This window comes from Schistocerca nitens, chromosome 2 (assembly GCF_023898315.1).
Source record: "Schistocerca nitens isolate TAMUIC-IGC-003100 chromosome 2, iqSchNite1.1, whole genome shotgun sequence".
NCBI lineage: Eukaryota > Metazoa > Arthropoda > Insecta > Orthoptera > Acrididae > Schistocerca > Schistocerca nitens.
Window position 1 is genome coordinate 355498073 of NC_064615.1, and position 16991 is coordinate 355515063.

General features: G+C 35.9%; 1 protein-coding gene across 3 annotated transcripts in view; it reads right to left on the reverse strand.

Moving 5' to 3' along the window:
• The window catches only part of LOC126236181 (klaroid protein-like), a 171422-nt gene that overhangs the window by 22409 nt on the left and 132022 nt on the right, over nucleotides 1-16991 (reverse strand). For all 3 annotated transcript variants that reach the window (XR_007544884.1, XM_049945279.1, XM_049945278.1), the window contains 4 exons: nucleotides 6330-6445; nucleotides 4687-4887; nucleotides 4286-4477; nucleotides 1525-1771 (listed from right to left, as the gene is read on the reverse strand). Coding sequence is in view for 2 of the 3 variants with exons in the window: in XM_049945279.1 (XP_049801236.1) it covers nucleotides 1525-1771; nucleotides 4286-4477; nucleotides 4687-4887; nucleotides 6330-6445 (756 nt within the window). In the remaining variant the exon portion in view is untranslated. The remainder of the gene's footprint in view (nucleotides 1-1524; nucleotides 1772-4285; nucleotides 4478-4686; nucleotides 4888-6329; nucleotides 6446-16991) is intronic.

Below are 16991 nucleotides of genomic sequence, written 5' to 3' on the forward strand. Positions count from 1 at the left end.
ACATGATAACCACACCAAAACCAGTGCACACACAGAACGATCCTACTGAAACAAGTTTCATACACTAACCAAACACTACTGTATACTTCTGCAAAAGATGCAACTCAACAACACATATACAGTTATCACAATTGGAGAGACTGGCTTACATTAGATAAGCTTCGCATGACACTGCAGAAAGCCAAATTTTTGCAAGCAGCATTGCAACTGGAGCACCACAGTCATAAACATAAATACTGGAGCTCCTCAATGCAGCCTTGTGGCTTAGTGCAACGATTAGTGTATTAACTTGACATGCACAAGGTTGTAGTTTCGAATCTCGTCAATTGTAATGAATTTTTCTTATTTCCAAATCTAATCAAAAGAGTTTGATCATTATTTTTATTCATTTAATAGGTTTAGATCTCATTTTCTTTTTAATTTCTAATTATTTGCCTTGTCATCTTCAGCACCATATTGACTATTTTTCTTCCTATAATTTTTTCTTCCTTTGGAATCCACGTCACAATATAATCCCTAACCACATACCAACAAGGACCGCTCATCGACTGGAAATGCAGCAGCTTGTGTACCTAGAGTGAGGATAGTTCCATGTAACCAAAGATAGCAAGATATTGGTCTTTAAATATGTGTGTGTGTGTGTGTGTGTGTGTGTGTGTGTGCGTGCGTGTGTGCGTGCGAGAGAGAGAGAGAGAGAGAGAGAGAGAGAGAGAGAGAGAGAGAGAGAGTGTATACCCGTCCTTTTTCCCCCCCTAAGGTAAGTATTTCCGCTCCCGGGATTGGAATGACTCCTTACCCTCTCCCTTAAAACCCACATCCTTTCGTCTTTCCCTCTCCTTCCCTCTTTCCTGATGAGGCAACAGTTTGTTGCGAAAGCTTGAATTTTGTGTGTGTGTTTGTGTGTCTATCGACCTGCCAGCGGGAAACATTCCAATATATATAATATACAACCAAACGATAGCCAGAAGCTGTAGCCCAAAAAATTCAATGACAATGCAAACAGCAGAAAGGTTACAAAAATTGTTTTGTCTCTCGATAATCACAAACTTCACTGAACAACAAAAATTTGTGTGCGGTTATTTATTCCTTGCAAATTAACTATTCATAAGTCATCTTTAAGAATTTTTTCAGCAACCTCATTGACAACGTCCAGTAGTTTGTTACGTTGTTGCTTCATCAACATTTGGTATTAACAATTCTGTTTACAGTCTGCTCACTTGGTAATGAGTGCTGTGTCTGTGAAAGCTCAAACTTGCTACTGCTAAGAACCAAGATCTTTGCACCAAGATTGTCTGGAATAAGCTATTAGCCCAAAAGAGATACTCACTACTATGCAACAATTACAGTTCTTCACTTTGGCATCTCTCACCATATTTCCGTAGACTTGTTCACTAAAATTATGGATAGTACATTTATTAAAATGTAGGCCATTGGCTTTTGTAAATCTTTAGCGATCACCAATGGAACAAACCATTCAAAATAGTACATATCACAAGAAACAAGCATATTTATTGCAAAGCATACCTTCTTTGGCACCATCGGAAAGTTTGACTGTTAAATTGGCAAGCCTTGCTTCTAATTCATCTCTTGCAACAAATAGTTTGTGAACCCAGTTATGAATCTCTGGAACGTTATTAATGACTTCTTCTTCAGAGCTAAATAATCCTGACAAAAATTTTATCACATGATTCTCAATATCTAATGGTGTGACAGCAGGAAGCTGTTTCTTACAACACTGTTCCATTTTCTTAATAGTATGGATGCGTGCTTCCTGCAAAAAGTGAAACATTGTAAGAAGTCAGTATTTCCATGTAGAATACTGTGCAAAAGGGTGAGGACAACACATTACCTATGGAAATAGTTTTGATTCAATCAATATCCTTATATTAAAACAAGGTAACAAAATTGTTTTACATAGAAAATATGAATCAGCACAAAGTCCCTGAGTATTACGCATAATCAGTACTATAACTGCACTTTATTGTGACTCTTGGTGAGGTGACTGATAGGGAGTAGACGTCTAGAAATATGAATCTGTTTGCCAGTAATGAATGCATTCTCTCCATTGTCAACTTCAGCTAGTCGACAACATAATCTTAGGATCAAACATGTCTAACTAGACCATTTCACATCAAATCATACTTAATATTTCTGCTATTTACATCACTCTATGTCACCTGGTAATTAATATTGGTAGCAACTAGAAAGCAATTAACATCAGTCATTTGATTATGCTACTCCGCCACAGAATCTTTGTACATGTATTTAACCTGGAAACCTAGTCATTATAGGAACAATTCACCACCACCACCACCACCACCACCACCACCACCACCACCACCACCACCCTACCCCGACAAAACTCTAATATTAATGTACTTTGGTTCTGTTGAACCTGTCACACTAATTTAGGAGTAAAGTTAACAATCCACCAAATAAGAATTGTGTAGTCCACTAGTGTAATGTACGTGGCGCGCATGCGTGCGTGCGTGCGCACGCGCACACACGGAAGGGTGGGGGGGGGGGGGGGGGGGGCACATCGTGTGATCAAATCCTTGTCTGACCATCAGATTTTTCAGTCTGCATTTTAACGCACCCTTCTCATCTCAGCAGTACGAGGAGTCACCAGGAATGACATATTCAGATTCCACGTTAAAGTGTACATACCTTTTCCTGGTTGGATAACTGGGGTATGTTAGGGCCACCCAAGTCACCAAACTGGCATGCGATTGAAACACTTGCACTAGATTAGTAAGCAACACAAAATTAATATTATCTGGCCAGTTGTTACTTTTATTCCTAAATTATTTACATTTTGCCAGAACTTTCCATACCACATCACTAACAGTTGAGCCTCATATGAAATTTGTGTTATCTTTACTTTTGGTATTTTACTTTCTAAGCATAATCGACACTAGGCCATTAGCTACACCCCTTATTCCTAATAATTCTAGCTCGTTGAGTAACATCTGAACATCAAGTATCAATTTTGTTAGTTTTGCAAAGGCATGATTCCAAACTACCACTGCAGAAACCGAACCGTAATTCACTTACGTTTTATTGAATTAAAGCACTGATCTATCATTCATAATAGATTCTGTTACTTTTGAGGAAGATAACTGCAGGGAAATTTGCCTGAAGTTTTCAATGTCTCCTGCATTACCTTTAGCAATAGCACAACTCTTGCCTGCTGTAAATAATTGTCAAAATCCATAATACAAATGACTTATTTTTATGTTCATTGAGGGATTTTGTATTCTTGTATGCATTGTTTCAGCACATATCCTGATAGTTCATGTAAGCCTGCTGACTGTTTCTTCCTACAGTATTACTGCCTCATGCTCTATGGTCAGCAATAGTATCAATGTTCTCAGTGCAAAATTATTTACAGATATCATGTGTGTTTCTCAGATTTTTGTTATTACTCTGCAACATTCGAAAATGCTGATTCACATAGTTGCTAGGTGATGTGGATCATTTGTTGCATCAGCTCCCCTAATTAAGTTGTGCTTTCAATTGTGTGTGTGCTTCATGTTTTAATAATTCCCAGGCTGTTTTATTATTTACTCTCTGCATTGTACATTATTCTGTTGTTTAACGACTTTTCTGCAGTAATTAACACCATCCTTCAAATCTTTTTGTATCTAGTCATTTGAAGACTGTTCTTCCACCTAGATATTTAAGGACTATTCAAGGAACTAAGATACTTAATGGTCTGGGAGGACTTTCTTAATATGGTACCTGTTGATATCAATTTGTTTTTAAGGGACACTGCATGCAATGAAGCTGCTTTTGGACATGTCTCCTCAAATTTCGATTTACATTACATTGAGAACATAAAGAATTACCCATTTACATTGGTTTCCCTTCATGTTCTGTCCTCACTCTGTTTGTGTCTAACAATCTTGCACTTTGAATTCTGGTAAAAACCCTTTTGCAGTCATGCACTTCAGGGTCTTTTCTCCATAGCTGATTATACTGTTATCATTTGATACGAATGGCCTGGGCACAATCATCCATTCATATGTAATACCTCCACGAAGAACTGAGTTAGCCAGCTATTTAATGTAAGACAATTCAATTGTTTAAATTTACAAATATACACAAGAAAAAATTGCATAGAAAAACACAGACAATGTAATCAGAGTGAACACGTGGGAAAAAGCTGACTTCAGTAGCATTATAAGCAGAAGACTGGAATACACATGAACGACACATCAAATATTTCTGATTTACTGCATAAATAACACCATAGCAGCTTGTCAGCAGGTTTTTATGAACTAACCTGTAAAAGCCTTAGGCGAGAGCTTAGATCTCTAATTTTCTTCTGCCATATATTAAATTCTGCATGGACAGAATGCTGTGTATTCTTTATCCTTTGCTGTTCATTGAACAAATTGTCTACCTGCATTTTAATCCTGTCCACTTCCACCATAAGTCTTTTTTGTTGTTCCATTTGTTCTTCATTAAGTGCAGCCTGCACAGAAAATTAGAGCATCTAAATTCTGAATACAGCAAGTATATGAATTTAGTCTTGTCTGCTAAAAGTTTCTAATGCTATCTATTATTTGCTAAAATCATCGAAAATGTATCAAGAGACATTGTTTCCCCAATATGCAATGTTCATAGAAGATTCCAACAGAGCAACACATTACTGGTACACTGAAGTAACTCCAACAATCTTACCTTGTATCTGGTGTCATCTGCTTCCAGTCCATTGAGCTGAGTTTCCAGTTCTACCTGCTGTGATTCCAGATGATTCTGAGACTGAATTAGTTTTAGGAACTCAGAACTGGATAGAACCTTCTTCACAATAAGTTTTTCATCAAAAGGTGCAAAGGAATAACCTTTAACATTTTCTTTCTGGATTTTATGTTCATCATTATCCTGCATGAAACAATAACATCTGCTTGAGTTTAGTGAAGACTGTGTAATGAATTTCATATTATGAGAAAAGAAGGCCAACAGATTAAATGTGGAAGTGAAATGTTTATAATTGTATTACAGTGATAAGTTATATACACAAATGCTATAACTATTTACCCAGAGGCAACAGAAAACCATACAGTGGCATGGCAAATTAACCTGCTAGAATAGTCAATGTTAGAAGTACAAGTCATCACTACATCATCATTGATGATAAATGAGCACAGGCAAACTTGCACAATTTGTAAAAACAAAGCCTGTTGCTAAAAATGGTCTGCAACACTATGGCAGATACAAATTTTTGTTAGCACTTTGCTTAACACAATCACCAACACAGGCAGTAATAAATTTTCAGAAAGAGCATCCTACTTTCATCTACTCAATACCAACTTCCATTATTATAAAATGCCTCAATTCTTCTCTTAAGCCTATTTCCTACCCACATCCAAATCCCCAACCCATTTCATGATTATCACCCTTTCCCATATTTATGCACAACGTAATTTCTTTCTCCACTTCTAAATTTTTCTCACTTTTTCCACTTGTTTCACACTTTCTTAGATCTCCAGTTTTCAACTGTCATTCATTATAATTTTATTAATCCCCTTTCACTTTAAATTATCAAAATTTCAAATTTCTGTTACTTCTTTCAACAAGTTTATGCACTCCACATTTTGTCCCAAAACCCTGGTTGGAGTTTACTTTGCCACATTACATTTCAGTTTTTGAATGAATTTCGTGGTCACCCATGGACAGCATAGCTTCAGTTTTTGTTTTTTATGTGATCTAATGGGGGATTTATATTTATTACATTTTGAGTCATTTATTAACATTTAGTGTTACTGCAGTTCAAGAAAGCATTTTCTGTCTAAAGATAATATTCAAAAAGTACACATGCCAAAAACTTAAGACCTCCTTCGAGTTGATATGTCGACGAACACACTGCGCAGTGCAGCAGTCTTGTGAAAGTGCTACTTCTTTTGGTTGGCATTAGGTCTATCTTTTGAAGTATCAAACTGTTATGCAATTTCTGTGCGGCACTCAGCTGTCAATGCCTCTAATAACAGTGTTTTCTGATGCTTGGCTTGTCCTCTGCATCTACAAGTTGAGCTGCAGCTTGTCAACATAAGTAAAATATGGTTGGATACAATGCACTTGGCCCAGAGCATTCAGATTAATTCTCAGTCTACTGACAACTTAAAGACTTCAACAACAAAGCAAACATTTCTAAAGGAAAACCTAAAAGTGAACGGCCCACTATGTTCTTAACATTCATTCTGCAGCACTGACACATCTGAGTAATAAAATAACAAATTTCAATTTCATCCATGCAACTTTACTGAAGGAGATCAATGATTTAAGCATGACTTCAGAATCTCTATCTAAAGTAGTGAACAATTTACCCTAAAATCAATTTGAGGAAAATGTAGCCAGCTTTCAGTAACAGCTCCAACCCTCTCCAGAATTGAACTGAAATTTTCAACTGGTGACCTCCTGATGTAAGAAACAAGTCCTCCACCTGCAAGCAATAATGAAATGCTCAACATGTCATACAGATTAACTTACAATTACAACTAATATATATATATATATATATATATATATATATATATATATATATATATATATATATATATATATATCAATTAGTGCATTCTTTTATCTATTGCCATCATACACCACACAACGCAATACATATGCAACTATTTACTTACTTTGCCCCAACAATTATAACCAACAGCACCAAACTGAATGTTAACCAACAATACTGCTACAATAAACATGTTAGTCACACATCAGTGAAGGAATTCTAAAACAAAAAATTACTTTCAACAAAATTTCCCAGTTTCTGAACTACCAAAAAATGTTAACCTAACAAGTGATGGATTTTCAATAGAGGCATATTTATGAAAAACTGTATGTAATAGTTTGTAATCTGAATTCCAGTCTATTTGTAGGAATTAAAGGAAAGCTTACTGAAAGTGAGGTGAGAAGGATAGAGGTGTCACTTACCAAGTATTCTGCTATGTCCGCTGAGTCACCAGCACACTTCTGTGGCTCCACATTCAAGGATATTCATTTGGCACTTTCCAGAATGATGAGAATTGGGAAGGATCAAGGATATAAGTGACAGAACTATGTACATAATAAAAATATAGTATGTGTCTTACTCTCCTTCCTCTATCCTTCTCCCTCCTCCACTATAATGCAAGAGGAAGGTTAGCAAAGCCTATATTTACTCTTTTGGGGCTGATAAGCTTGTGCATCAAGCATGCATTGTATAAGAGTGAAGCGTAGTTATAAAACAAAATTATGAAATTAAGTGCTGTTTCAGGGTAAACTATTACCGTGCTCTGAATACAAATTCTTCACACAGTTAAAAGAGGAAAAAAAAAATTACAAAATCCCAGCTACAAATTTCTACAGTAACCAAACCAAACGAAGACAAAGCTATGAAGGCACTATCATGCAAAGAAACTATGTACAACAGGAAATCAATGCACAATCCTTACAGAAGAAAGAAAAGGTATAGATGCAAGAAGTATAATTACAAAGTGGCTGTTTTTACTATAAAATTAGTTAAGTTGAAAAGCAGTGCACACACACACAAAAACACACACACACACACACAACTATACTGGCTAATTATAAACTTGATTTTTTCATGTGAAATCAGCTGCCATCTGTTTTAAGGCTTTAACATGGTACTTAACCCACTTCATTAGTTAGAAACTAGGAGATAAAGAGTGCCCAAATTTTGTGTTTAATATATGAGAGAAACATGCTGCAAGACTAAATGGAAAAACATATTATGAGAAATACAAACTTGAGACAAGGGATCTATCCATTTCATTGGAGAACCAAATTCAGAAAATACTTGGTATACTGCCAGTAATTTTGCTATGGTAATCAGCAGATGAAAAGTTTACAAAGCTTTGCCCAAAGCAATCTCCTTTCTACAGTTAAGTGTATGGTAATAATTCTAAGCATAACTGTTGTATGGAAACTTCAAATGTCTGCTATTTGCGACTGTTGACAGCAAAGCATACGAAATATCTTCATGCATTTTTACAGAACTTTAAAATTATTTTAAATGTCTGCAGCAAGTAATTGTCTTCCTTGAATAGAATATGCAGTTTTGCTTCAGTTTAAGGACTTTAAAATTAAAGATCAGAGCTAGAAAAGCAAAGGCAGCATAACAATTCAGCAAGTCGGAATGAGTATAAACTTTGAAAACTGGAATGTTATTAATTTAGCTCTTTTGTCTTTCGGGGTCAGGAGACACATGGAAACCAAGATGAAACTAAAACTATTTAAGATTTTTAGCAGGAAGACCTAATAATGTCAGTCTTCTACTGTGGCTACTGACTGACTATAGAAATAGTGCAAAACAGCAAGTGGTAAGTGTGAAATTAAGTACAGTGGAAAAAAAATGGGGTGGGGAGTGGAGACAAAAGAAAATGAACTGAGATGAAGAATAAAGTAAACTAGGATTTGATGCCCATTAGAGATGATCAGTCACAGAGAGCTAGCTTAGATTATGGAAGGACATGCCCTTTTGAAAGTACACACACACACACACACACACACACACACACACAGAGAGAGAGAGAGAGAGAGAGGGGGGGGGGGGGGGCGCAACTCAGTTCCAGTTCCTGATTAAACTACAAATGCCCCTCTTCATTGGCTCGATGAACAGTCCCTTAGGCTGGACGAAGTTTGTACTTCAGAAGCAATATGATGCAACCTCTTTCCTTGGGCACCCACCACTATTATCACACAGAAAGTTTCACATATGTATGGCACATTGCCAGAACTGTAGTCAAATTGATTTAGTATTTGAAATACCGGTATCACTGTTAAAGTTTTAGGTTGATGATAACGTTCCATGACCAATGCTATCTCAGTTCCCCTGTTCCACAGTACAACTGTTATAAGAATTAACATTAAGTATATCTCTGCTACTGACAATTTTCTTTACAATGCTACTAAGAACTAGACGACTAATGAGACTAATGTTTTATTGTGATTCATGAAATTTCATTGTGAGAACTGTCAACTACCCCTTATCACAAATAAATGCAAAATAGTGGAATGCAAAGGATTTAAATTCCTGTTTAGCTTTTTAGCTTTATTTTTTTTACCCAAGACTGGCCTATCATGCTATTCATTACTTTTATTAAAAAGTGGAGTATTTCAGGGTTAACATAATACAACTTAACGGAAAAATTTACCCCACATGCTTTTAAAAACTGTTCCACATTTTTTTAGTAACATAGCTGCTGCTCAGGTTAGGAATTTATCTTGCTTGAAATAAATATAGCCAATTCTCAAGAATAATGTGAAGCATCTTGAGAAATGCAAACCTGTGCTGCGCTCTCTTAACTGGGTATGCAAATCTACAGAAGCCCTGCACACAGTTCTTTATATAAGCTGTTTATTGACTAGTCTCACTGTCCATCCCGCAATGCGAGCATTAGATGTACAAAAGTATAGTCACCTGCAACAGGTGAGCATATTGATAGGTGGATTTTAATGGTTGCTTTTGTTGTTGATATGCCAGAACACCACTGAATAATTTACATTGCTACTTCAATTTAATTATTCTATGATCTATCCATTCCAAACTTTGTATTTAAAATCATAAAAAAGTTTATTCAGTTCTTAATGAAAGCAAGCACATCCAGAGCTGCCACTCATACATGTACTATAATACCAACTAAAAATGCCTGGGGTGGGGGAGAGTGCTTGTCTGGCTGAACATAATTTGGTCTGGAATTGGAGACTTAAATTTAATTTAAAGAATTGTGGGTAACACAGCATATTTGACTGAGAACACTGCCACAATTACTACAAGATGGTTCCTCTACAACACACTAAAATGGCTTAAGACTCTCAGTATCCCGATGTACACATGTTGAAAAATTGTGTAATATTTTAGATACCTCCACTTAAGGTAACCATTAACGTACATGTGCACTTATACAGAAAGAAAAAGCTTTTTACAACAGCACTTCTTACAGCAATCAACACTATGTCGTCAGGCTTTTTTGGCTCATTTTTGAAAATAAGTCACAATTTCCAATTTTCAGGATTCTGATACTGTTGCAGTGATTCATCAACACAGAAAAATGAACAATTTGCTTTCATATCAGGACACTATTTTAGGCTTCCAAATACATTCAGTCCACTTTTGCATAAGAATTTGACTACAGGAACTATTAAAAAGAACGAATGATATTTAAGCAGCATGAATACTTGTTGTGGTTCCAAAACACAGAGCTGTTTCTAGTTTTGCTCATACAGGTAGAACAATTGTTACAGGGTCAATAATTTGTGGCACACATTCTTGTAAACATAGTGAAGGGTTACTTCCTGCCTTATCTCTCTCTATCTTCACAACCATCAGTGTAAAATGTATTCAGATGCCTACATAATGTTACTCTAAATCCTGTTTCATGGTTAAATTCCAAAGCTCAAGTATATAGGTATCCAAATAAACTTGACATTTTATGTGACAATAGTACATAGATAGGTAAGTATGGAAGTAATTACGTAAGGCTACTCCTATGAAGAAAACTAATCAAATGCATAGGCACCATACTTAGAGTGACAATAACAGAGTTTTTTCCATGATGTACAAAAAACAAGACCTTTACCATAAAAAACGTACTAGTCATCTCCGTAGTACTGCCCGCAAAGGAGAGCTATTAGTTGATGCCTGACTGCCTAGAAATATTTCAGCATTCTACAAATAATGAATCGCATCTACTGTATTTTGTCTTTCAGAACTAATCTACTGGGAACAAATACTATGTTGCACTTTATTTTCTGGGATTTACCTGAAATACTGTCAAACCCATGATCTGTTATTTCCTGTTGTAAATATGCACTGCAAGTATTGAACCTCTTCTGCTCACACCAAACAAATTATAGGGCTCAAGTGAAAAGATCGACTTTTTGAAATACATGGTTGGCGTTTTGGTCCTAGAAGACTGCACACATGCAGAAGCCACACTTCCATTAGTGACTCAGCGTATTGCCCCATTCCATAAGAGTCTGAGTATAGACTTCTTGTATTGTAACATAAGTGTTTTTTCATTTACAAGAGTCTCATGGAGCATGCTTCACTACTAAGGCAGCTAGTAGTTTTTTGTGTCTTGAGACATGTGTTCTCATTTCTCAACTCTCGTTGCTGAAGGATGCAAGTGTATAAGAACAGGTGAGCCTCATTTGGAAGTACCTCTGCAGAAAAATAGTGTGCACATACAAACACTACACAACAAAAAACTGATCACTTTACTTTCATTTTATTTCTTAAATCACTCTCACTACTGTAATATGGCAGCCACATCTGGAAACTCATTTCTGAAGTCAATGCACACAACAGTTCAATAACAGAAAAGAATTGTCAACATCAGTACTTTCTACTGCATTATTGAAGAATGCAATGAAGTACTAAGAAACTGACTGTTAGACTGACCAACCCATTAACTGACCACAATCGTGCAAAATCAGTTTGAAACAATGCACTGCTGGAGGAAAAAAAGATGAATTTACAAGCATAAAGCTCATATTAAAATGCAAATATTACTGTCCTACTTTATGAAGAAATAAGTAACTGAATACAACAACCTGACACTAAGTTAACAGAATACACAAATTTTAACATTATTTATCTGCCAGCCAATGATCTCAACAATTTATCTTATCCCATTGTAGTTCTCCAAGTTATTTTCTTAAATGGCTTCAACATTGTCACTTTTTTTCCGTAATTATGATAGAGCAGGTCACAAAAGATTAAAAATTTAAATAAAAATGGGATTCTTAATCCAGGTGTCCAGTTTGAAACTTATCTTGTTAACCATTCCAGGCAAAACTTTTAAGTCACTTTCCTGGCAACTTTTAAATATATAGTCGCACAATATATGGAAGATGGCAACTGTTGAAGGAGTAAAATTTGACCCAGACACACATTCCTGTGCAGCTGGCCAATCTAAGACAAAATTACAAATTTGAAACTTGTTGACTGATTGAAACTGTGCCCACAGAGGGATTGAAACACACAATTTTGTCTTTCACAGTCACTGCTATTACCAAGTGAGCTGCCCGCACAGCTCTCAGCCTGTCTGCCCTTACAGTTTTAATTCCGCTAACAGTTGTCATTATAATCAACTATTTTCCCTTGATCACTGCTTAATTCATACATTTCTGGATGGTCTGTTTTCCTCATCAGATCAGTTTATACTTGCATGAATGTTGGTGATGACATAACTTCATCATCCATGGTGCAACACTGTTTCAACTGAAACGAACCTTGTGTACAAACTATAGCTAGAATTGCAGCACAAAAGTGGCAGTAGAGTGAAACTTACAGCTGGTCTATGATTCAATTGAAGAGTTGAAGTAGAATATATAGATTTAAGCTCAAACCATATTTTGGTACATGGCATTTATACAGACAGATCAGTATACATATCTATTTCACCCAATCCTAAATGAGAGAGTGATTAGTGTTCTAGGTCTTGACATTTGAAATGTTCAACATAATTTGTGTGCACTCTGCATTGATGTTGGTTATAGGTGAACAGTAATGTACCTCCCCTTCTTTAACAGTATCATGTTTCTAATCCAAAAGTTTCGGAAACAATTTTCCTATGCCAGGTGACAGAACCTTCAATCTTCATCTCCCCATGTCCACAGTATTAAATTTGTTAAAGAACAGCTAAGGCCTTAAAGCAGCATTGACAGCAAACAGCTAAACACATCATTAAAATACAACTTCTGCAAAATATGTCAATGGAAATTCTGGGAATGAAACCAAGCAAAATGAGAAAAGGTAATTATTCACCTGCAACTAATTGACATATGGTACATAGACACACTAATGCAACACAGAATCACATTAACTTTCATAAACTACCATTATTCTTTCAGTTTAAGTGCATGCGTGTACACGCTTTAACACGCACAAGCGCACACACACCCAAACCCAGAGATACCAATAGAAAAATATATATAACTTGAAAGATAATGGTAGCAAATCTTTCTGTATTGCTTTATGTCCATGCTACATGCATCAATAAGGTGTAGGTGAATTCCTCAAAATTTCAATTTTTTAATAATTTCCTCTGAACGCTTGTTCAGAAGTTGTGTGCTGCTTATCTCATTACAAAAAATTATGCTTGAAGCTGAAAAAAGTTAGTGTATATATGCATGGGGCAGTGTGTAAGCTTCTTTACATAACATATTCAGTATAAAACGCATGCAATGTGTGTTGAAAAACAGTGCATAACATTTCAAGCAGAAAGCAAGCAGGTGTTAAAAATATTTGTATTCACAGGTGATGAGAAGAATAAAGAAAGGAGGTATTAAAATAAAGAAAAAATAAATTCCTTTAAATTAACAAGTTTTTCAGGTATACTGGCAACCATACTTGGAGTTTTGGAAAGAATTTCTAGAATTCCTATGAAGAAGTTTAACACATTGGAAAGAATGTCTGCAGTAATATCAAAGAGGTTCGGCAATTGGTAAGTCATATCCAAAAGAGATAACCAGAGCTGGTAGAGGAATGGAGGGATTTTACCAACATAATTCAGAAGATTATAAAGAGTGGCTGGAATAAGTGAGATAAATACTGGAATCTGGTAAAAATATTCAAGAACTGTAGATTTTATTTCTTGGTATGTGACTGTTGAATCCTGTGCTATGTGTAACCCTGAAAATACATTTAAAATGAAATATTAGTTAGCTAACATATCACTGAAATTATGATTACCAAGTTTGTTACATTAAACAAACACAAAGAACCAGCAATAAATTATGCTGCATATTACTAAAAACAAGAATATTCAAACGTGAACTTACATTAGACAGAAAGATACGTTATTAATTGTGGATAAGTATTACAAGAAAGGAGACAGAAAGACTTTCCAAAGTTTGTGAAAAACGTATAACACAAGGAACAATGATTAAAGATTGTTGTATCTTAACAAGAGCAGAATGCTTTGAAAATTTAAGTGTGCTATGAGACATGACACCAAAAGCACCAAATTTCAAAAGCAATGATTCTATAAGCAAAAAGCATTTTAATTCAATGCCACTGAAATTAAAAACATAACCATTGTGAAAAGTTAACATCACAACTAAAGGGAACAGCAATCTTTAGAAAATGCACATATAAAGCATTACGTTCATCCATTCAATTGCCAGATACTGTAGACAATTCATGACTATAAGAAAAAAACAATGGGAATGAAAAACATTTTAGTATACATTACCTTAGGTTAGAATAGTTGCCTGGTAGTGTCTAATGGAACATGAGATATAGATAGAACTAATTAAATTTCAAAGCCATCAAACGGAGACTCAACATCCCAAGAGACTTGATACTGCCCATCACTCACATACGCATAATTCACCTACTTAAAGCAATTTGTTCTAGGGAACCGCACACACCACAAAAAGTAACTATGTTCAGGGAGGCGTATGCTTCTTGTTCAACGTGTCACTTAACTTCAAGGAAACAGAATATCCTAAGTTACCTTTAACATTTTATTCAACAAAAAGGAGGAAGGTATTAGTGACTGAAGAAAGCAACCCTAACCTCAAATGTGGCTGTTTGGAGAATTTATCCTTAAACCAAATCCTTGGGGAAACTTATAACAAAAGTCTGTACTCAGAGTTCTGAAGGGTACCAAATGCAATGAGCACTGATTTTAAGTGGAATGAGATGTAGGATGAATATTGTGGATTTCATTTGGAAAGAGGCTGAAGTATGATTAATTTAATCACCTTCAAGAAGATATGGCTTGTCTAAAGAAGAATCTTACTAAAATCCCATTTTCAAAAATGGCATACCTGCTGAAAATATGCAAATAAAGAGAGGACGCAAAGGAGTGAAGAACAGATACACAAAATGTGATTAGATTAATAAATAAGCTACAGATGAGGACTTCAGAGGGGGGTGGGGGACAATTTGTGATGATGTGAGAGAGAACTAAGGGTACACGAAGAGAATTTTGTTGGATGGAGGGGGCAAAAAAGAGGGGACACAGGAAACCATGAAAATTACTGTATCATTAACTTTCACTTCAATGGATACTGACGAAGGGACAATATGAACCTCCCCTCACTGATTTGATTCATATTTACAATGTGTCTATGGAATGACTAGGACTTATCATAAAGGGAAAAATCAACACACTAACATTTTTGAGAAAATCAAGTTTGAAAATTTTAGGCATGCTTATTTCCTTTGTATGGTCAATGGCACTCAAGGAGTTTGCAGCCAAGTGAATAACAGCTTACCCTCTCCCTTAAAACCCACATCCTTTCGTCTTTCCCTCTCCTTCCCTCTTTCCTGATGAAGCAATCGTTGGTTGCGAAAGCTTGAATTTTGTGTGTATGTTTGTGTGTCTATCGACCTGCCAGCGCTTTCGTTTGGTAAGTCACATCATCTTTGTTTTTAGATATATTTTTCCCATGTGGAATGTTTCCCTCTATTATATCCATAACAATATATTTATTATGACTAAATTGTGTGTATCTAATTAATCTCATTTATTTTCATAATCTCTATGCCAAAATTCTAATCTATATGTGAACTTTTGGAAGTAGTTTCCCATTACTACTGTACTGCTGCAGGTATGTTCCAGCTCCCTCACATGGTTTCGACCAAGCATGAGCCTGGCTTCCTGGTACACATCCACGTACGGTACGACTCACTGTATGAACCTGTTTTCCCATTATTCCTGCAGGTGTATTTGAAGCACTAGAGAAAGCTGCATCTCTACAAACAACTTTCAATAAGTGGAGGGAGAAAGGGAACAGCATTCATGAACCCGGAGAATACTTCATTTATATGTTAGCCCTGTAGGTACGGACCCCAAGATGTTTTATAAGTATATGTAGTGATGTGCCTAGTACTTCAACAGCAAAAGAATATGAATCTATTTGTGAAGCCCAATTAATTTGCAGAGAAGTTTCAACAGTATGAATAAATACAGTATTCTTTTACAGTGACCAGCTCTTGTTCCAAAACAATCAATCATCCTGCAGTAGTACAACAAGAACACACACAACCCCGAGAAGAAATTTTTTGCAATACTTTTGGAACGGTAGAGGAAAAACAACTCAGGATACAAGATAAACTTATTGTCCACCAAGAAATCAACACAGGACAAGAAACCAAAGAAGTCGTATCTTCAGATAATTAAAAGCCCAAAGAGAAGCAGGTGAAAATGGACACCAATTTGGTTCTTCTGGATTACAAGATTAGAGTCAGCTTCTAGTGAGAGCATCCTGGATGGAGTTTGGCCACTCTTCGTAGAAGGGGAGTGACATCTCAAAAGCAAGGAAAATTTGAATAGAACATATAAGACAACATGGGATGAAGAATGAACAACTTGAAACAAGTGATTCGTGGTCTATGACCACTTAACAGAAGCACAAGAATGTAATAAGCAGGTGGTGACAAAACTACCAACAATGGGCTCTTGATGTTGCTTGCCAATTTCATAGTTTTACTTTTCAAGCTTCCGACTTTTGGGTAGTGCTCTTCACAAGAAGATATCAGATCTTTCAGAGAAAATCACCAGATCTGTGTCAGAGTGGAAGTGCTTCACTGCATAAAATCCTTGATGCAGCATCAAATTTTTGAATCCAGACTCAAGACCTCATACTACAATATGACATGATTTTTTTTAGGGTGCCAATGTCAATCAACTTATGAGCGAACTCTCACCATACGAAAAACAATGGAGCTTCTTGGGCAGTGAAAGGATACACATAAGGTGACAAATTCGTACACTGCTCAATATTCTGTCAGCTTATTTGGAAAATTACTACCAATATTCGTTTGCTTTCAAGAGACCACTGGCTCATAAGGCCAAAGGGTGAAAAAACCAATTTATGAACATCCATGCAAATATTAAAACATTAAGATAACACCTTTAAAGTGCAGAAACACTCACAACAGCAATATACAAGAATTTTCTAACCAAAATTTAAAAACCATGTTTTAGAGTAGAACAATTTCTTTTGCTCTTCGATTCACGGGGAGA